Genomic DNA, 21,470 nt, shown 5'->3' with positions numbered 1-21,470 from the left:
AAGCTGCTATGCTTTGAAGTAGGAAGAGTACTTACATGTAGAAATAAGCTAAAATGCTCACAGAGAACAAAAGTAAATTTCTTCTTCTATTTGTCTAAGGTAAAGGACTCTTGAAATTGGGCATGTGGCTATTTATACTTTCTTGGTTTTTACTTTTGTTTATTCAGCTAGCTTATTTTTTCAACTGTTTTGGAAAATTCCCATTGAATTACAAGCTTGTCCCACCATGGAGAAGTTCCTTCTCTCCCATCCATTGCTCATAGTCAGGAGTTTGTGGTAGAAGGTAATGCTCTGCCCATGTAGGCTTACTGGTGTCTTATCTTACCTGTCCTTTTGCTTTTATCAGATTATTGAAAGCTATGGGGTGGCAGGAGTATCCTGAAAATGATGAGAGTTGCCTTCCTCTCACAGAGGATGAACTCAAAGAATTCCACATGAAGACTGAGCAGGTATGTCATAAACCATCCCTGGAGACATTAGCCAGTAGGAAAGCAAAGAGGATAGACCCTGCCATTAGGAAGCCTAACTTAAAATAAGAAAAAGACTTTGCAAAAGAAAGTACAAATTACTATGCTAGAAATAGGAAGGGTCCTCAAACTGCCTGGGCAGAAATTTCCAGTGGTGGTTATACAAACCAGGCCAGTGTCTGGGAGATTCTAGAAAGTAACTTGTTTCTTTTATCCCCACAACTCTAGCCTCATTTCAGAATCACAAGGCTGCATTTGAAGTTAAGATCTATGCTCTGAAGTTCTTTTTTTTTTTTTTTTGTAATTTATTTATTAATTAAACAAAAATTTTTTGACAAGGTGTTGTGCAAAAATATGCTCTTAAGTTCTACAAACTTCCTTGAACTGAAATAAAACTTCATTTAAAGCACTAATGAAAACAAGTCCTATAAAGGAACTGTGGACTAATAAGATCTAACCACTCAACTCCTAGAAATAGGGAATCTCTCCAGGTGCCTGTAAGTCTCTACTCAGGAGGCTGAGATCTCAGGGTCATGGTTTGAAGCCAGCCCAGGAAGGAGAGTCCACGAAACCTGGTTGGTTGGTTATGAGTCTTGGGGCTTGAACTCAGGGCCTGGGTGCTCTCTCTAAGCTTTTACACTTAAGGCTATCACTTTGAGCCACTGTACCACTTCCTGTTTTATGGTGGTTAATTAGAGATATGAGTCTTACGGACTTTTCCTCCCTGGGCTGACTTAGAACTGCAATCCTCAGATTTCAGTGTTCTGAGTAGCTAGGACAGCAGGTGTGAGCCATGAGTGCCCAGTTTCCATGAGATTCTTTTTTTCAATAAACTACCAAAAAAGCCAGAAGTGGAGCTGTGGCTCAAGTAATACAAGCACTAACCTAAGCAAGCCCCAGGATAGGCACTGCCTCCCCACCTAAAGAAAAAGTAAAAAGAAATGGAGACTCTCAACCCACCCCAGATACTCTGAATCACAATGTGACTTTTTATTTTGTGTCCGTCCTGTGGCTTGAACTCAGGCCTGGGCACTGTCCCTGTGCTTTTGTGCTCAAAGATAGTATTACCACATGATCCACAGCTCCACTGTCAGCTTTTAGGTGGTTAATTGGAGATAAGAGTCTCTAGGCCTTTCCTACCTAGTCTGAAGCATAATCCTCTGATCTCAGCCTCCAGAGTAGATAGAATTTACAGGCATGAACTTCTGGCATCCATCTAGAATGTAACTTTTTGTTTGTTTATTTATTTATTTTGCCAGTCCTGTTGCTTGAATGAGAGTCTAAGCACTGCACCTGAGCTTCTTTTGCTCAAGGATAGCACTCTATCACTTGGGCCACAGCACCACTTCTGGCCTTCTTTGTTTATGTGGTACTGAGGAATCAAATCCAGGGCTTCATGTATGCGAGGCAAGCACTCTACCAATAACGCACATTCCCAGTCAGAGAATATGATTTTTCAAAAGATCCTTAGGGGGGCTGGGGATATGGCCTAGTGGCAAGAGTGCTTGCCTCCTATACATGAGGCCCTGGGTTCAATTCCCCAGCACCACATATACAGAAAATGGCCAGAAGTGTCGCTGTGGCTCAAGTGGCAGAGTGCTAGCCTTGAGCAAAAAGAAGCCAGGGACAGTGCTCAGGCCCTGAGTCCAAGCCCCAGGACTGGCCAAAAAAAAAAAAAAAAAAAAGATCCTTAGGGCTGGGAATTCAGCCTAGTGGTAGAGTATTTGCTTTATACATGAAGCCCTGGGTTTGATGCCTTACTGAGGCTCAAGGGGTAGAGTGCCAGCCTTGAGCAAAAGAAGCCAGGAACAGTGCTTAGGCCCTAAGTTCAAGCCCGAGGACTCCCCCCCCCCAAAAAAAAAAAAAAAAGATCCTTAGATGCGCTATTAATGTTTGAAAAACACTATTTTCTTGTAAAATTTCCAAAGGCCCTTCTATGCCATCTATACCATACTGTCGCCAACCAAAATGAGGTCTGCTCTTTTTTTTTCTGAATAATTATTTATTGTCAAAGTGATATACAGAGGAGTTACAGTTTCATTCGTAAGGCAGTGGGTACATCTCTTGTACAATTTGTTGCGGTCTGCTTTTGACCAATTCCTGTGGACCAGTGTTGTCGTTAATAGGGTTTCATTTTTCTTTCTATTCCATGCTAACCACAGCTGAGAAGAAATGGCTTTGGAAAGAATGGCTACTGGCAGGGCCGCAGTTCCAGCCTGTTTTCTCCTTGGAGGAATGCCTGTAAAGCAGAGTTTGAGGACTCAGACACAGAAACAAGTAGCAGTGAAACATCGGATGACGATGCCTGGAAATAGGCATACAAACGTTGACAGTTAATCTGACCCAGTAAACTCGGCTTGTGTGCTTAGGGAATGAATACACACAAGAAATTGTTCTTTTCCTTTTCTTACATTGTTGAATATGTTGTGCACAAGGGAAATAATCATATCCCAAAGAAAGAGCAATTGGCTTGCTTAGCTTTTGTTCTTGTTCCCTGTTAGCCGCTTAGTAGAGAGGTTTGTGTGGTGGGAAAGATTTGTAAATGACACAAATACAGAGTCTATGCGGGGCGACGCACAAGTAGGAGCTGGCAAGCGCAGGCGCGGAGAAGAGGAGACGCTGGTCTGCAGCAGCGGCTTCTACTACCAGCCCTCGGGCACTCACCCTGTGCTCAAGCAATCATTGTCAATGACAAAGTGACTATTGAAGTTTATAATTGTATTAAATTAATGCTAATAATTTGGATATTTTATTTTATTTTTGGCTGCTCGGGTAACATTAGCCCCTTAACCAAGCATTTGTGGTTGTTTGCTTTTGTTTTCTTTTTCCTTGGGTACAGCTGTAAAATATTTGGATTTAGGAAAATGTTGTGTTATTCTTGCAGCCTTGATATTCAGGGTGGATTGTAAAATATAAATTTTTGTGAGATTTCAAAGATTAAGATTATTTTGATAACATTATTTACAGATTTAAAAGGTGGTTATCACAAGTCTTGAGGGGGGAAAACTACTGCATAAAATAACTAACTTGGAATAAATATTTTGCATCAGTTTGGATTGTCTTGTGTAAGAAGTATATTTTCTTTAAATTTAGAGGCTTAATTCTTTTTAGGGAAAATACTTTCAGAGTCTGGGGGGAAGACTGAAATTAGGCACACTTGTTTCTCCCTTCAGCAAAGTCTCTTAGAGACATAGAAAAACCTGTGCAATAAATGATCAGTAGCCAGAAACCAAAATCTCTTTCTAGAAATTATTTTTCAGTGGCCCTGTATTTACCAATGTATGTATTCTAACAAAGGTCTATGCCTCTAAATTGGAACTTGGAGGAGAAAGACTTGAGGCATGGCTGCCTTTGTACCCAGTGGTGAAGCAGGGTTTTTTCAATTCAACCAATACTCCCCCAAGTCCCTAATATATGTCCCAGGCATTATGTAAGGCTGTAAGGCAAGGAGCACCTACCCTGAAGGAGACAGTAAACAGCAGGAATCTTTGGCCAAGTAGCAGTTATTTCACATATATATGTATACAATGAGTAAGATCATACCTAATGGGACTCTCAAGAACTCCAGAAATAACTAGTGTCATTACATGTTAGATAACTAGTAGTGCAAGCTCTGAGACAGATAGGATAGAGGCAGAAATAGCAGGACATGCTAGATCCTAAAGAGCCACTAATATAGTATTAGTATCTCTGGCATAGAGTCACTATATATCATTATAGTACCTACTGCTAGTAATACATTATAAGGGATTCAAATGCCAACTACAAAGATGCTATTTTCAGTAGGGCAGCAAGAATTATTTCACTGAATGTCTAGTGTGTGCACAATCATGCGCATGCTTCCACGCCCACGTGTACACAAATGCACTTGCTGTACTGAGGGCCTCAAGCTCTGACTCCTCTTTCTCATTCACCACAATTAGTCCCCTAATGCTTGGCCACATCTCTAGTTCTAGCTTTTTTTACTGGTTAATTGAAGATGAGTCTTGAGGATTTGTCTTCCTGTGTTGGCTTTGAAATGAGATCCTTAGGGGCTGGGGATTTGGCCTAGTGGCAAGAGAGCTTGCCTCGTATACATGAGGCCCTGGGTTCGATTCCCCAGCACCACATATACAGAAAACGGCCAGAAGTGGCGCTGTGGCTCAAGTGGCAGAGTGCTAGCCTTGAGCAAAAGGAAGCCAGGGACAGTGCTCAGGCCCTGAGTCCAAGGCCCAGGACTGGCAAAAAAAAAAAATAGAAATGAGATCCTTAGATTTCAGCCTCTTGAGTAGCTAGGATTACAGATGTGACTAACCAGGGCCTAGCTGGAGGAAGGAATTCCTTTCTAGACATGATTTCCTCATCTGATAGATGCATTATATTCTCCCCACGTTGCATTGCTTTAGCTGTGTTACTTCCCCTACAGCTGTGAAAACAAGTTACTCTGAAGAGTTAACAGTATGGAGGAAGGAGACTCCAGACAAACTGTCCCAGGTGTTTCTATGCCTGGACAAGATCACTAAGTGGCTTTATGGAAAAGATTATACATTGGGGCTGGGAATGTGGCTTAGTGATAGAGTGCTTGCCTAGAATGCACGAAGCCCTGGGTTCAATTCCTCAGTACCACATACACAGAACGAACTAGGTGGTGGTGTGACTCAAGTGGTAGCATGCTAGCCTTGAGCAAAAAGAAGCTCAGGGACAGTGCCCAGGCCCTGAGGTCAAGCCCCAGAACTGGCAAAAAAAAAAAAAAAATAATAATAATAATAATAAATGATACATTACTGATAGAGGCTATCAAATGGATAGAAGTGGAATAATGGTCCAGCAACTCCAGGAGGGAACTGATCCCTTCTATCATCGTCTGGGAGCACGGTGCTGTTGACCATACCTGTTATCCTAGCTACTCTGGAGGCTGAGATCTGAGGATTGCAGTTGAAAGCCAGCCCGAGCAGGAAAGTCCACGAGACTTATCTCCAGTTAATCACCATGAAACCAGAAGTGGAACTGTGGCTTGAAGTGGTAGAGTGCTCTCCTTGAGCAAAAAAAGAGCCCAGAAACAGGACCCAGACCCTGAGTTCAAGTCCTGTGACCAGCAGGACAAAATAATCCTGCCTGGGACCCCAAGGTGCAATGTTAGTCTTTGTAGACTCATGCAGTGGCAATGAGTGAAAACAGACTTGGTGACAGTCTTCAGGTGCTTCCAAAAGTGGCAAGACCTCCCAACCCGTTCTCCTGACCTGCCCAGACTTGTAGTTGCTGCCTGGGAGATAGGGCTCCTCCCCAAACATAAGCTTCAAGACCTTGTAGTCGCCACAGGCCTGTTCCTTTCCCTCTGCCTCTGGCTTTTTCATCCTCTGCCTGCCATTCTGCAGGATTCTCTTGCAGACAGCAACCAGGTCCCATCACTATGCCCTCCTCCGGGCAGCCAGGGCTCCTGCCCTGTGGGTCCTGTGGCATGGCTTTTCGCTCTGGGGCCTTGCTGGCCACTCACACCCGGCGCTTGTGCATTGGCCACTTGAACCAGGCGCTGACACTTGGAGCACAGCCCTCAGCAGCCACTGAGCCCCAGGGCATCACGGTAAGGGCTGCCTCCGTGGCCAGGGGGCTGCGTACCCGGCCAGCTGGACTCAGGTTGCTTCACTTCTCCCTGACCTCAGGTTGTGTCTCAAGAACCTGGAAGCAACTCACGTCAAGGGACCAGCGAGTCTGCTCTAAGGAGTTTAACAGAACAGGTACGTCCCAAACCAGCCTTTCCCAAGTCTACAAACTCGGGGTGCCCTCTTCCCCCTCATGCCCTGAGGTCCACACAGCTGAGATTGCTCCCACTGTTCTTTCCAGGTGCATTCCTTGAGGCAGGCGCTGCAGGAGCTGCGGCCCCGGGCTCCACAAGCCGCCCCCGAGGCGGCCAGCAGCCTGGGCGAGCGGCTGCGTGCGCTGCAGGGGACTCACGCCCAGCGCATGGTGGACATGGAAGCACAGGCCCGGGTCCTGCAGCGCTGTGGGGATGGTGAGCGAGACAGAGGCCAGACGACAGCCTGCCTCTGTCGCATGATTCTTCTGACCACTCTTCCTTACTACTCCCTTGGTGTCTCAGAACTGAAACAGCGGCTTCAAGCTGTAGCCCTGGCCCGGGACAGAACATGGCACCTGTTCGGCCTGGAGCAGGAGCTTCGAGAACTTAGGGCCGAGGCCTGGAGGACACAGGGGGTGCTACAGGCCCTGGGGGCGCGTGTTGAGGAGCTACAGCCCAAGATGGGGTGAGACTCTGGGTCCCCTACAGCTCAGGAGCCGCCACCCAACACACACACACCCCCCCTCCTACCTCGGCCAGAATGGGCAAGGAGGACAAAGGTCAGGCCCCTGACGCCATCTTCTTGCCGCAGGACGGGGCTGCGGGCCTGGCCAGATGTTGAACTCTGTTTCCCGCGGCTGCCAGCCAACCCAGGAACCTTGGCCGCCGAAATCGGGTGAGGACTGGGCACGGGATGGCTGTGGAGCCATCCGATGTGGTCCTTGCTCAATCCTGCGACGACCCCCCCACTTTCCTCCCATGCTCTATAGGGCCTTCCGTGAAGCCTACATGCAAGGTGGAGGTCGGGACCCTAGTGTTCTGGCCAAGATACATCAGTTGCAAATGGAGGCCTCGGCACTGGCGCTGCGGCGGTCGCAGAACCACAAGGGTGAACTAGAGGGAGTGGGGGGCAGCCAGGGGAGCTGGGAGAAGAGTGGGCGAGGCAGGGCGGCACTGGCATGGAAGCCATCCAAGCGAAAGCCCCAAGATTGGAAACGTGGGTGGTCTTTGTGACTGAAGCCCAAACGCTGGAGAGCTGCCAGCTGGGCCACCCCGATTCTCCCGTCATGGGTGACAGGTAAAACCGGTTAATTGCAGAAAAATCAAGTGCCACTTCCAGGGATCTTCTAGTAATGGAAGCTGAAAACCAGCGCCTGGAGGCAGAAATTCTGGCCTTGCAGATGCAGAGGGCTCCTGGTCGCACATACTGGGGTCAGTGAAAACTCCAGGCCCATCCCTAAAAAGGGACAGAGGGATCGTGCATGTGCAACAAGACACGCATGTAGGGGCTGGAAATGCGGCCTAGTGGCAAGCGTGCTCCCCTCATATACATGAAGACCTAGGTTCCATTCCTCAGCACCACAGATATAGAAAAGGCCAGAAGTGGTGCTGTGGCTCAAGTGGTAGAGTGCTAGCCTTGAGCAAAAAGAAGCCCCAGGACTGGCAAAAAACAAAACAAAACAAAAAAAAAACAGGCATGTATAATTTAACAGACATGCTCCTCCCCCCACCATGCACATCTTGTGTTTGGGAGTATGTCTGCATCTATAGCAATTACTCTTTTCCTCTGCCCCTAGATTGGGGACAGCCAAGAGTTGTAGCAGATCTCAGTCCACTCCTGAGGGGGAGGGGAGATCCCCCAATCCTCCCTCCACCTGCGGCACCCCCGCTGCCACCATTTCCAGGTGCCACAAACAGTCCAATCAGTGGTGCTGCAAAGGCTGTGAGTACCTGCGGGACCAGAGTGGGGACTGGGGTCAGTTCTAAAGCATGGCAGCTTGGAGGCTTTCTGGACATCAGCATTCTTCCCCACACCAGCTGCTTCCTGGAACCGTGACCAAGCACCGGTGGCTGGATCCAAACTCCCTGTTGCCTGCACCTGATGTTCTGGGCCCTGCACCCTATGACCCTGGGTGAGGGCCTGCTTCCTCCTTTGACAACCTCTGACTTGGCCACTATTGCTATTTAAGAACACCCACTAGGACCACACAGGACTTGGGGAGTGACGGGGTGGAGAGGACTTGACAAGAGTTTGCTGCTTTCTGTTCAACCTCCAGGGCTGGCCTTGTCATTTTCTATGACTTCCTGCGGGGCCTTGAGGCTTCTTGGATTTGGGTACAGCTAGTGACTGGCTTGGCCAGAGATGGACAGGATACAGGAGGAACCACCGCGCTGCCCCCAGCTGTCTGCTTGCCTCCTCCCCCAGCTCCTGGACCTATGGGCAATTGTGCCATCCTTGCCAGCAGGCAACCTGTACCCAGGTCAGTAGGGGGAAGTAATTTTATCCTGAGGCTTGTATGCAGAGCTCATTGGCCCTGAGGGCTAAGACCTATGAAATCTCTGGTAAGGGACTTAGGCACTAGTTTCTAACAATGTTTTGGATGTTTTACAGGTTACCCCCATCACCATCTGTATCTTTAGTCTGTAAACTCCAGGCCTGTCAGGGAGTGGAATGGGCCAGGGCACAACCAAAAGCTTGGACCTCACTAGCACTATTTGACCAGAACCGGCGAGTGCTAAGTGGCCGCTGGCGCCTCCCACTTCGAACCCTTCCCTTGGACTCCAGTCTCAGCCTTGGGCAGCTCAATGGAATTCCCCAGGTGAGTGTGGAGGCTGAGGGCAGAGTCTGCTCCAAGGTACAGATGCAGTACCATTTCACCTCCCCAGGCCGGTCAGGCTGAGCTCTTTCTACGGCTGGTGAATGCAAGAGATGCAGACGTCCAGGCATTGGCAGAGATCAACCCAGTAAATGCCCAGGAGTACCACTACCCACCAATGGTGAGGGCTCTACTACTGCTGGGGACACCAGTGATGATCGTTCAGCTTCTGTTCATTGTGTTCCTGTCAGTACCAAATGTTCTTCCTTCAGAACCTGCCCCCTCTGCCGTCTGGCTTAGACATGCCTTCTCCCACTCCACAGGTGCCCAGCTCATCTCCACCGGAAGCGCATTCCCTTGCCCCCAATGCTGGCTTTGTGGACCCGGCACCCTCAGCAGAGCTTTGTCAGAATCAAGGTTAAAAACAAGCCTGAGCCCCCACCACAGCTTTGACCAACTTCCAGGCCTATAGCTCTTCTACCAGTGCATTGATGGGAGTCCATAGGGAACTGCACCCGTTTTCCTTTTGGTACCTAATTAAAATTAAATTACATTAACTGGCATTTAAGATCAGTTTTATTGCCAAATCTGATTTAAATCCCAGCTTCCTCATGACTTCCATGGAAACCTATTGTCCAGGGTAAGACACCCATATACAGAGACTATCTGAAGCTAAGTTTCATATTGGGCTTAACCCCAGATCCCAGTCACTGGAATCTGGGGTCAAATGTCACCTACCAACTATGTCTTGACAAAAAAAATGGGAGAGAGGGTACACTATATATAGTCAGCCAAGGCAACTATTTCTTATATCTGAGAAATTCAAATTGGCTCTGGGCAACAGTCACTGCTCAGAATTTGCACCCAATATTGCATGGTACATACATTTTTTATTTCTGCCAGTCTTGGGGGCTGGAACTCTGAGCCTGGCACTGTCCCTAAGCCCTTTTTTGCTCAAGGCTAGCACTGCCACTTGAGCTACAATGGCACTTCCAGCTTTTTCTGGTGGTTACCTGGATGGTAGGAGACTCCCTCAGCTCACTCAGGGGCTCTCACAGAACCGTCTGGACATCAGTGAGCGCCTACTGAGATGCCATTATCAATGACAGCACCCCATTGTCCCTGAACACCCAGAAGTGCCTCAGCCCCATATTCCCCACTAAATGCTCCAGGCAGCCCAGGATCCCATGGTAAGATCTTTAAACACAACTCCAGAAGACCAGAAGCTTTTTAATAGCATCTTTATTAAGTCCAAACTGCAGACAGTGTAACATCCAAGTGTTGTCGTATTTTGACCTTCTGTACAGAAAATAGCAAATATAACTCTAGCAGCAAGCCTCCCTTCCCATTACATCCAATTGTTTACTATCACCTCAGTCCCAGCCCCTTTCCAATGAGAGTGCAACTAAGCACACCAACTGTTTTCCTTTTCCTCAGTGACCACTTCCAAGTTTTCTTCAGGGTTCTTTTTCCTGGACAGCATTATGACCCTAGAGACCAGATGAACCTGTCTACTGAACCACTTCATTTTCAGCACCAAGCAGCAAGTGTTTTGTAGCCCCCATCCAGGGACAGCACCACTGAAAGTTTACAACACAGAGGAATTCAGTCAAGTATTTGATAACATATATAGCACCCATGGAAGATGAAGAGCCTACAACAGCCACACTTGATCTGATTACCACATAAGACAGGAATTGTCCAACAGATCGATACAGAAAAGGGGACCCTTCTGGCTATACAATATAAAAACCTTGAGAGCCCCAAGGCACAATGAAAAAAGCCATCAAAGCCTCAACCTTTGCTTACAATTTTTATTGAAGTTATACAAAAAGAATCCCCAAAAGTGAAAAAATACATTATATACAAAAACACTTTCCCTTAGGAGGGAACCTCTGGCTCCCTCTCTTAACTCGCAGTGCTTTCAACTGTAGCTCCTGCATCCACCTTCCCCTCCACGGCTGACCGGCTTTCAGGCTGAAAAACAAACAAGGAGCCTGGGTGTGAGTGACTATTTTAAGCTATTACAACATATAAAATAGAAGAAACGTAGCATGCTTGCTCCAAATACTGAGCACAAGGCCCACAAAATAAAAGGATTTCTTAGGAGTTTACTTTTTAATAGGGTTGGCAAAGCTAATAATCACATGAGATAGAAAAGATCAAGCAGGGGCTGGGAATGTGGCGTAGTGGCAGTGCTTGCCTAGCATGCATAAAGCCCTGGGTTCAATTCCTCAGCACCACATATATAGAAAAAAGCTGGAAGTGGCGCTGTTTCTCAAGTGGTAGAGTGCTAGCTTCGAGCAAAAAGAAGCCAGGGACAGTGCTCAGGCCCTGAGCTCAAGCCCCAGGACTGGCAAAAAAAAAAAAGGAAAGAAATGATACAATGGTCTTGAGATTAGGTGCCTTCTCATTCATTAGAGGCAACTTGTGGGATAAAGGGCTCATTTGTGAATGCATTTTATATTCTATAACCCAACTATTTCTACTGCACACTTGAACAATCCAAATGGGACCATGCACTTGGGAGAACTGGTTTCCCACAGCCTGAGAAGGCAAAAGGACAAGCCCTGCTTAACTGCCCACCTCCTCCTCCATGCTTTCTGAAACGTCATTTCCACTGGGGAGAGCATCCCCACTGCCTCCATTCACCTCCGGCTCTTGTTTGGCTTTCTTTGCATCATCTTTCCGGGGGCTCTCGTCCTCTGGTTTTCTCTAAAGATATAAGTGTGAAGGCTTTACAAGGGTGCTTAGTGTTTTTAAAAGACAACTAATACAAACATGTAACTCTGATGGTAAAAATGTCCTGAACACTAGGGCTGTCGACTCTGTGTCTGTCTTCCTAGTAGTGACAGAGCAGTCGACCTATACTCAACAAAATGAATTAAAGTCTCCTCCAATATACTATAAAGGCAGGGTAGGGCAGGTGTGAGAAACAGCAGTGTGAACAGTGACAAACACAAAATGAATTCCTGTGCTTCAGTAGTCAGTAAACAAGCAAAAGTAAGTGACTCCAAACAGAGAAAGAATTATTGGAATTATAGGCAGAGCTTCATACATAGCAGGTTTGGGGGATTATTTTTTAGACAGGATAGCTACATGCACCAGGCTGATCCTGGAGACTTGCCAGCCTTAGGATCAGGGTACCACCCACACCACCCACCATATTGCTAAAACACGGCCAAGGGAAAACCTGCTGGTTTCCTAAGATGCACTCATCAGATCAAGAACACACAATCAGATTTCCTGATAGTCTAAGAGTGTATCACTGTCCATTAGGAAGGATTCCCTACCCTGCTACAAGTTGGCAAAAGGTGTAGAAGAGACAAATTTTACCTTCTTTCTGACAAGGTGGGAAATATCAGTAACACAATTTGATGAAGAAGCACCATCGGTTGGTTTTCTACTGGCAATCTGACAGGAAAAAAAAAAAAAGGAACACTTTGTCAACAAGTATGTAAGCTGTAAAACCACAATGAAGTACAAAACACCTGAATACGTACCGTGGAGACCGAAGAACTTCCTCCACTGGAAGTGAAACCAGAAGTAGAGCTCTCTACCTGTGAGAGATGAGAAACCCAAGTAGGATTCAGGAAGAACCTGGCCTATACTGTCTTACAACAGGTGCCCTTTCACCTAAGTACCTTATTAAGGTATCAGATGCTACTGGACTCTCTAAAGTAATCAGCAGAGAATATTATTATTCACCTTAATGTTGGCCCTGGAGCTTGAATTCGGACTGCTAAGCACTGTCCCTGAGGTTCTTATATGTAATGTAATGTTAGCACTACCATTGTAAACATAGTTCCACTTACGACTTTTTTGGTAGTTTATTGGAGGTAAGAGTCTCACAGACTTTTCTGCCTGGGTTGGCTTCAAAGTGAGATCCTCAGGTCTCAGCCTCCTAAGTAGCTAGGATTACAGGCATGAGCCACAAATGTCTGGATGAGAATAAGTATTTAATTACACCTTCGCAACAGAAAGTTTCCTGACATCCTAGCAGGCCTATCATTTGTATTAAAAGCTCACGCTAGCTGGGTGCTGGTCGCTCATATCTATAATCCTAGCTACTCAGGGGGCTGACATCTGAAGATCGTGGTTTGAAGCCAGCCAGGGTAGGAAAGTCTGTGAGATTCTCATCTCCAACTAACCACCAGAAAATGAAGTGGAGCTGTGGTTCAAAGTGGTAAAGCGCTAGCCCTTGAGCAAAGGACATCAGGGAGAGCACACAGGCCATGAATTCAAGCCCCACGACTGAGGGGGGAAGCCTCACATTAACCAGGTCAACCAAGACAGAGAAATGTTTACACACAAAATAGCACAGAATTTAAACCCCAACAATCTGGCTCCAGAATGAATTCTCTAACCACTGTAGTACTTGTACTACTGCTGCTTGATAGAAACATTAACATCAGCCTCATTCTGATCACCAACTCTCCCCGGAAACCAAGTCACAATGAAAAGTCCCTAGCAAATGGAAGAGGAAACTAAACGAACCAGAGTAGCTTTCAGAGCCAATTCAGCTACATTCCCACTACGCTGGGATTCCTTTGCATCTTCTATCTTCTCTCTAATTTCAGGTAGTAGTTCCTTCAGCTCCTCAATTTCTTTCTCATATTCAGTAAGTGATCCTTCAGCTTCCTTCATCTGCTCGTTCAGGACAGCTACAAAGAATAGGCCATCAGTAACAAGTATCACGAAAAGGGTGCGTGTGCGTGTGCGTGCGTGTGCGTGCGTGTGCATGTGTGTGTGTGTGTGTGTTGATCCTGGCTTTCCTGGCTTTAGCCCAGGGCCTGGGTACTAGCACTTTACTACTTAAGCCACAGCCCCACTTCCAACTTTTGGTGGATAATTGGAGATAAGAGTCTCACGATCTTTCCTGTCCAGGATGGCTCTGAACCATGATTCTCAGATCTCAGTCTCCTGAGTGACAAGGATTGTAGGAGTGAACTACCAACACCTGGTCCATCCCCCTCCCCCCATTATCCTGGTCAATTACTAGATCAAAGAAGTACTGCTCACCCATTCTCTTCTCAATAACTTCAATAGATTTACTGAACTGTGCCACTGCCTCGTCGTATTGAGAGTTGTACCCATAGGCCAACCCCAGCTGATAGTGAGTCTCTGCGAGGAGACGGTCGTGGGCCTCCAAATACTGCTCTTGCAGGTTTAGGCAAGCCTGGAACTCCTCCACAGCTTGAGTATAATTCTCTAATGAAGGGAGAAAGAACAACTTAGAATTTGATAGCATTAACAGGACTTCCAAAATGCAGACAGCTGTCAGGAATGCACTCTCATTTTACATTTCATTTTGTTATCTCTGGGACCTTTTTAAAATTTGTTGTTTTTGGGGCCCTGGGGCATGGCCCCAGGGCCTGAGCACTGTCCCTGGCTTCTTTTTGCTCAAGGCTAGCACTCTACCTCTTCAGCCACAGTGCCACTTTTAGCCGTTTTCCATTTATGTGGTGCTAGGGAATCAAACCCAGGGCTTCATGTATACCAGGCGAGCACTTTACCACTAGGCCATACTCCCAGCCCTCTCTGGGACCTTTGACTGCATAGAAAGACAAAATATAAAAATTCCAGGTCTGGGAATATGGTTTAGTGGCTACTAGAGTGCCTACTTAGCATGCATGAAGCCCTGGGTTCTACTCCTCAGCACCACATAAACAGAAAAGGCCAGAAGTGGCACTGAGGCTCAAGTGGTAGAGTGCTATCCCCAGGACTGGCAAAAAAAGAAAAACTCCACTAGCTCAGTAGTATTTACTAGCATGCCCAAGACTCGGGTTTAATCCAACACTGAGGAGACAAAGCAGACAAAACACCAATGCTGAACACCAGTGGCTACTTGAAATTGGGATGACTGCAATTCAAGCCATCCAAAGCATACACACGAGATTCACTAGCTGGGTCTGGTAGTGCATATCTGTCATCCCAGCTAGGTTGGCAGCCTAATACAGGTGCATTTCTGTTCAGGCACTCACTGAGCAAGATCTCATCTAAAAATAACCTGGCCCCCACAAAAAAACAAGTCCAAGGCCATAAGTTTAAACCACATTACTACTAAAAGGAGGGAAAAAAAATCCCATTAAAAGGGGCTCAGCAGGTACCAGTGGCTCATGCTACACAGGAGGCTGAGATCTGAGGACCATGGTTGGTTTAAAGTCAGCCCAGGCAGTAAAGTCCATGAAACTCTCATCTCCAATTAACCATCAAAAGGCTGGAAGTAGAGCTGTGGTTCAAAGGGGTAGAGCACTAGTCTAGAACAGAAGAGCTCAGAGATAGCACCCAGACCCCGAGTTCAAGCCTCATGAGCGACAAAAAAAAAAAAAAAAAAAAAGGTGGTGTGGCATGATCACCTGTAGTTCAGTGATAGAACCTATCATCCTGGATCTGATCCCTAACACCTAAAAGGGAAACCCATTGAAACACTGTCTAGTACCTTGCAGAAGATTGTTAACTATTCTACGGACTGCAGAGAACTCAAACCTGTCTTTTGTTATTACTTTTCAAGGTGTGATCTTCCTGCCTTAGTCTCCAGAGTGTCAAGACATCTATTGTCTTTTTTAAAACCAACTAACCATAGCCAGTAAGGTTGACTTATAAAAATATCTTAATAGAGGTTAGAATGGAGACATGAGGTGTTGGGGATTTAGCTTGGCCTTAAGGGGGGGGGGGGGCAACTAGGGCTCCCTTAGAGACCTCCCCCAGCCCTGGGGCTGCGGAAGGTAGTCCCTCCCACCTTTCCGGCTTCAACTGGAAGAGAAGCAAAGCAGCTCTCGCCCCTGGGGGTCCAGCACATGTGCAATGGCGGGGGATCCCAGAAACTCAATCCTTGGGGGGCTGGATCTCCGCCAATAAAGGAAGTCCCGTGACATCACCTGAGGAACAGTCCTTGTGGCCAACCAGTGGCCGATCTCCTGTGCCCACCTTTGGGGGTATATCTGTTGGCTCCTCATTTGAATAAACCAGAACGCCCCTGAGGCTTTCTCCGGGACTCCCACGAGTCCGTGTCTTTTCTTAGAAGGGCATGAGGAGTCTCGTTTGGCCATGTGCACTGAGGCTTACCCGTGTCCCTTCACTCCACCCTGGGTGCCCGCAGGTCAGGTGCCCAGGGGAGAAGGTGAAAAGGGGAACACACTTAAGAGAGAGTAATCTTAGCATCCCCGGACCCAGGGGAGGTGAATCTAGCCTGGCAATGAGGGAGGTTATTTTTTTTTGCTCTAGCCACAGCACCACTTCTGGCCATTTTCTGTATACGTGGTGCTGGGGATCGAACCCAGGGCTTCATGCATATGAGGCAAGCACTCTTGCCACTAGGCCATATCCACAGCCCTATGAGGGAGGTTAAAGGAGACAATACAATGAAAAATACATTACCAGATTCAACACTAACTTCTCCAAGTTTAAGGTGTGCCTGTGCAGCATAAAGCTGGGCTTCTTTTGTTTCTTGTCTAAAAGAAAGGAAGTTCATCAGAGAAACTTCAACAGTACTAACTGCTTTCTACTTTCAGGCACTGAACTCCCACCCCCCGATTATGGCCTAGAAGCACAAAGAGTTTACCTTTTAAATATGATCTTTGCTAAATCCAGCATATCCCAAGCAAGCTCTAGGTTCCCAATCTCCTCTTCTTCATTTTCCTGAGATATTAAAAAAAGGATAGCAACAAGCATTCATAAGTATAATCTGAATTTACTAAGGCTTAATTTTTTTAAAATGCTGATTACAAGTCCCTAAAATCTACAGAATGGGCACTTATACAGTTTCTAACTTAAGTCTATGACTTTTGTTAGTAAAACAAATCATGATATATTATGTCCAGTCAGGATGAGATAGATCAGTCCATTCTAAAGTGAATAAAGGGTCTCTAAATAATGCCTAAACTAGTAACTTCTAGAAGAAATTAGGTTAGGAAGCTGGGTGGCAGAGGTTCACAACTCCAATCCTAGCTACTCAGGAGGCTGAAAGCTGAGGATCACAGTTCAAGGCCAGCCCATGCAGGAAAAGTCCGTGAGACTCTTATCTACAATAAACTACTCAGAAAAGGCCAGAAGTTGTGCTGTGGCTCAAGTGGTGGAGTGTTAGCTGCTTTCAGCAAAAGAAGCTTAAGGACAGAGAACAGACCCAGAGTTCAAGCCTCAGGACTACTGCTTCAGGTTGTTGTAAAAAATGTCATTAAGGGACTGGGAATATGGCCTAGAGGTAGAGTGCTTGCTGTGTATTCATGAAGCACTACATATACAGAAAAAAAGCCAGAAATGGCACTGTGGCTCAAGTGGTAGAGTGCTAGCCTTGAGCAAAAAGAAGCCAGGAAGGAAAGAGTGCAAGTCCCATGGACTACACACATATACACACACAGAAACTCAATTACAAATCATCAAATAGAGATTAAGATTTTTTAAAAAGCCAGGGATAGTGCTCATCAGGCCCTGAGTTCAAGTCCCAGGGCTGGCAAAAAAAAAAAAGTAGGTAGGATTGAGGAATGTGACTTAAGTAGTATACAAATATAGTAGATAAATAACTTACTTTGTTTTCAACAACAGATTCATTTGGTGTTTCTTCAGACTTGTCATTTTCTTTGTCTTCTTCTTCTGAGCCTTCAGTTTCTATAAACAAAAGTATCTCAGTATTGAGACTATAACTAAGGGTACCTTACTAGTCAGAATCCGTTAAACATCTGTCATCCTACATTCTCACACGGGAGAGGCCAGATGCTAACCCAAGTCAGTTAGCATATGATCTGAGAACAAGTGTTTCAATTTAAGTTGAAACTAGATTTAGGCTATTGATCAAACCTTCAGTAATTAAAAAACAGCGCCTTTCTTATAAAAGTTAACCTGGCATTCAAAAGAAGACAGATTAGTTACTGTTCTTTCTCATTGGGTAGAAGCTCCCACTTTTTTCAGCCAAAACTAGCTAGAAAGGTCTTAGGTACTATTTCTGGTTCTTACCAGAAAGTACTAAGAAAGTATCAGAATTACTAAATTATGCTACTCCGTTCAGTAGAAGAAAGCTCAAAAGACTAGCTTTCTCCAAAAAAAGCTTGGGAAAAAAAAAAGCATAGTCTTTACCAATTCTCACCAATAAGCATGTCAACAATTCCAGCCAGCGCTTTGAGTGAATAAGCTAGTTACTTTAAATGGTCCCATGTAAATTTGCAGCCTCAAACCTCTAAACCTACTACTTGGGTTGCCAAAATCGTGAGGATGGCAACCCTCGGCTAGACCATGCATAAAAGTATTCACCTCACTGGAAAGAAGCTGGATGTGGTAGTGTGTGCCTGACATCCCAGCTTGTAAGAATTGTAATGTAGGTAGAGGAGTTCAGCCTGGGAAAAGTGAGCCCCTATCTCAAAATAACCAGTGGTAAAAGAACTTGAAGCATGGCTTAGAGGTAGAGCCTGTGCTTTTCAAGTCCAAAGAGAGTACTAAAATAACAAAAATTAACTGGGGTGAATGTGATCTGGTTTCTAAAGAAATGGGGTTCTATTGTTTTGTGTGACAGGTGAACAAAACAAATGCTAGGACTCTGCACATTCTAGGCAACGTACTCTACCAGAGCTATATATTCCCGCGAAGAGGACTGGATCTAAGATCGCTGTGGACTATTGTTATCACACAAAGAGGAATAAAGCACAAAAAAGTGGCCGGGACCTATAACTACACTGTTGATAATTATTTATTATTCTATGTGCCAAAATCAGAGCCTTATGCTCTCACTGGACTTGTTTGCTCATAGCTCTATCACACCCCTTGTCCCACGTTTTGTTTGGAGACTGAGTGTTGCAGATTTTTATGTCTGGGATGGCTTTGAAACATGATTCTCAAGTTTACAGCATATCCTATGTAACTAGGATAAACCCCCAACACCAGCCACAGACACATTACTAGCTAAGTGATTGGGGCAAGTTATTTAATTTATCATTTATTTTGCAAGATGTGAGAAATTGCACTCAAAAACGCAATAGTATCTATCTGCCACATAATACTTTAAAATGCTACTTATAGAGCTGGAGTATGGTAATGCTCAATGGTAGAACACCCATTTAGCAGGATTCAAGCCCTAGGTTGGGTCCTAGCACTATAAAAGCAAAAGTTAAAATACTGTTTTTCAAAAAAATGAAAAATTCAGGGGCTGGGGATATGGCCTAGTGGCAAGAGTGCCTGCTTCATATACATGAAGCCCTGGGTTCGATTCCCCAGCACCACATATACAGAAAATGGCCAGAAGTGGCACTGTGACTCAAGTGGCAGAGTGCTAGCCTTGAGCAAAAAGAAGCCAGGGACAGTGCTCGGGCCCTGAGTTCAAGGCCCAGGACTGGCCAAAAAAAAAAAATTTCAATTGTGTTTTATCCTTAAATTAGTCTTAAAGTGCAATAATCAAAGTCCAATGGTGCTGCCATTTAGTAAATTCACTTCTAGTTAACTTTTTGTGTGCTGGCTGGAATGTACAGACCTGCATATAGGCCAAAGTTCACCAGAATGTTCTACAAGTATTAAAGATGGGTCTTTAAGTCTGTAACTTAACTATTAAAGTAGTCTAGTGATTACACAGAACAAACTAGCTGAATAAACCAATAGTTATTAATGCCAGTGTTAGATGAACCTTCTTTACAGTAGAATCAACTGACAGCACAACTCAAGTATGACATGCCAATTTAGAGGCTTACATATATACAAAAGTGATTAATTCAAATCATGATTAGGCCAATGACAGTACACAAATCACCCATGTTAGAACATTCTAAGTAACATTAAAAAAAAAAAAAATCAGCCTAGCAGCCAAAGCAAGCATGAGATGGGAATGGGGGGAAGGAAGAGCAGAAAGAGGCCTAGTAGCATAGATAATTTTTTTCTTGTCTCTTTTGGAGAAAGGAGGTTGTTTCAAGTATTGTGAATAAGCCTCTAAACATTTCTAAAAGACAAAGGTAGACAGGGCACCAGGTTGGCTACCCTCATTTACATGGCATGCCTGCTTAAGTGTACTAATTCAGTGGATTCTACTGCTCTGTTCTGCTTCCTAAGGCAAGGAAGCCATGTGAACAGTAAATTTAAAAATCGAGAGGCATGCAAGTTAACATCCATTCAGCATTCTCTGCCAGCCTAGTCCACTATTTCCCACATATCCCACCAACCCTCGTCTACCCAGTCCATCCCTTTATTGGCTAGAATGATTCAAGTTACAGATATAACTAGCCAAGTTTCAAAAACCAAACACCTATTTCGCAGTTAGTAAAAGCATTAGTTTATAAGCCAGCTAAAGAAACCTTGCTTTTGACTTGTTCAACTTATTACAACCTTCTTAACCTATCCCCATTTTCATTGAGCCCTTTCCTAAGCCATAGGCAGACGGAAAATCCTGAATGGAAGATTGACTTTGCCCATGATTAGTCAGTCAAATCCAGAATATACTCCACCCACTGCAACTCTTGCATGTCCCCGTTACCTTCACCCTCTTTCATCTGTTCTTCACTCTCTTGTGCCTCTTCATTAGCAGCTATCTTAATTTTGTCTTCAGATGCTGTCTCAGCAGCCCTCTGGGCTACCTTGGTCTCAAACCCATCTCCAGCTGCCTCAGACTCTTCTACAGGCAGCTTAGTTTCCTCCTGGCTTACAGCAAGTTCTCCCCTGACTTCCTGTAGACCTGAGCCATCTTTTGTGTCTGTCAGCCTTTCTGTACAAGTCTGTGGTTCAATAGGAATCTCAACTCCTGAAGCTGACAGTCCATTGACTGTAGCATCCTCAGATAGAGCTGTGGCCTCCTGCCCTGGCTTCTCAGAGACTTCTGATCCGGCCTCTGCACCCTTTGTCACCACGGGTGACTCTTCAACAGAAGGCATTTCTTGCCCTCCCTGTTCCTCAAAAACAGCCTTTCCTGGTTCGTTTTTAGAGGCAGCTACCTGTTCCTCTGGTTCATCCCCACCCACATCTGGCTTGACTGTTGGGTCTACAGGCTGTGCTTCCACCTCCACTGCAGTGCTTCGCTTGTCTAGAGTCACAACAGGCTGCTCTTCTGAAGCTTCTTTTGGCTTTTCCTCTATGCTACCAATTACCTCTCCCTGCTTCTCCTGACCTCCTTTTCCTCTGCACTCTTCATTTTGGACATCAGTTCCAGAAACTGATTTTCCTTCCTCAGCATCTGGCATTTCCTGTTCTGGCTTCCCCAAAGTGACCTCAGCTTCATTCCGTCCTTCTGGTGCTGTTGGTCCTTTTGCCTCATCAGAGTTTTCAGTTAAATCATTCGAAGTCGATTCAACTTTTTCCTGTAGCTTCTCTGCAGGCTCACTTATATCCATATCTTCTCTTCCACCTTTCTGCACTTCACTCTCCTGTTCTGTATCAATTTCAGGCTTTGACAGAGAATTGCCTTCTGTTTTTTTGGCTTCTTCCTTTTCTCCCATGGCGTCATAAACCTGTTCTCTCAACTCGTCCCTTGCTTCCTCTACATGGTTAAGGAACATGAAGCATAAACATGTCTTCGAGTTTAATAATTAAAGCAATAATGAAACTAAAAATACATTCTCTTTAAACCCTCAAATGGCCTGGTTTTAAGTTTTAGTCAACAGCTTAAAATTGACCTGCCCCCTTGAGACAAGCAAAGAATCCCAGCTAGTATATCAAGTTCTTCCAAAA

The 21,470-nt window shown here is 45.4% G+C and overlaps 3 protein-coding genes across 6 annotated transcripts in view; 2 read left to right on the top strand and 1 right to left on the bottom strand.

Annotated features, from left to right (window-relative positions):
* Gpbp1l1 (GC-rich promoter binding protein 1 like 1) overlaps positions 1–3,523 on the top strand; it is a 50,044-nt gene extending 46,521 nt beyond the window's left edge. For both annotated transcript variants that reach the window (XM_048351202.1, XM_048351201.1), the window contains exons 11-12: positions 347–449; positions 2,630–3,523. In XM_048351202.1, the coding sequence (XP_048207159.1) occupies positions 347–449; positions 2,630–2,782 (256 nt within the window). In that variant the 3' untranslated portion in view covers positions 2,783–3,523. The remainder of the gene's footprint in view (positions 1–346; positions 450–2,629) is intronic.
* A 2,179-nt stretch (positions 3,524–5,702) lies between these two features.
* On the top strand, positions 5,703–9,295 carry Ccdc17 (coiled-coil domain containing 17). Its single transcript, XM_048351200.1, is given in 13 exon segments — positions 5,703–5,959; positions 6,081–6,181; positions 6,288–6,456; positions 6,544–6,706; positions 6,833–6,916; positions 7,011–7,129; positions 7,339–7,452; positions 7,818–7,927; positions 8,041–8,153; positions 8,298–8,501; positions 8,633–8,840; positions 8,908–9,018; positions 9,161–9,295. Coding segments are annotated over 13 exon segments (1,698 nt in total). The 5' UTR covers positions 5,703–5,856; the 3' UTR covers positions 9,260–9,295.
* A 1,342-nt stretch (positions 9,296–10,637) lies between these two features.
* Positions 10,638–21,470, bottom strand: part of LOC125355082 (nuclear autoantigenic sperm protein) — a 29,566-nt gene continuing 18,733 nt past the window's right edge. For 2 of the 3 annotated variants that reach the window (XM_048351194.1, XM_048351193.1), the window contains 10 exons: positions 20,284–21,279; positions 17,365–17,444; positions 16,402–16,478; positions 16,218–16,291; positions 13,860–14,048; positions 13,335–13,501; positions 12,341–12,397; positions 12,174–12,251; positions 11,424–11,552; positions 10,638–10,814 (listed from right to left, as the gene is read on the bottom strand). In XM_048351194.1, coding sequence (XP_048207151.1) covers positions 10,746–10,814; positions 11,424–11,552; positions 12,174–12,251; positions 12,341–12,397; positions 13,335–13,501; positions 13,860–14,048; positions 16,218–16,291; positions 16,402–16,478; positions 17,365–17,444; positions 20,284–21,279 — 1,916 coding nt within the window. In that variant the 3' untranslated portion in view covers positions 10,638–10,745. The remainder of the gene's footprint in view (positions 10,815–11,423; positions 11,553–12,173; positions 12,252–12,340; positions 12,398–13,334; positions 13,502–13,859; positions 14,049–16,217; positions 16,292–16,401; positions 16,479–17,364; positions 17,445–20,283; positions 21,280–21,470) is intronic. The other variant, XM_048351195.1, reaches the window with a different exon arrangement.

The sequence above is a fragment of the Perognathus longimembris genome, chromosome 7 (genome assembly GCF_023159225.1).
Source record: "Perognathus longimembris pacificus isolate PPM17 chromosome 7, ASM2315922v1, whole genome shotgun sequence".
In the NCBI taxonomy this organism is placed as follows: Eukaryota; Metazoa; Chordata; class Mammalia; order Rodentia; family Heteromyidae; genus Perognathus; species Perognathus longimembris.
This window is presented reverse-complemented; position numbering and strand designations above follow the sequence as displayed.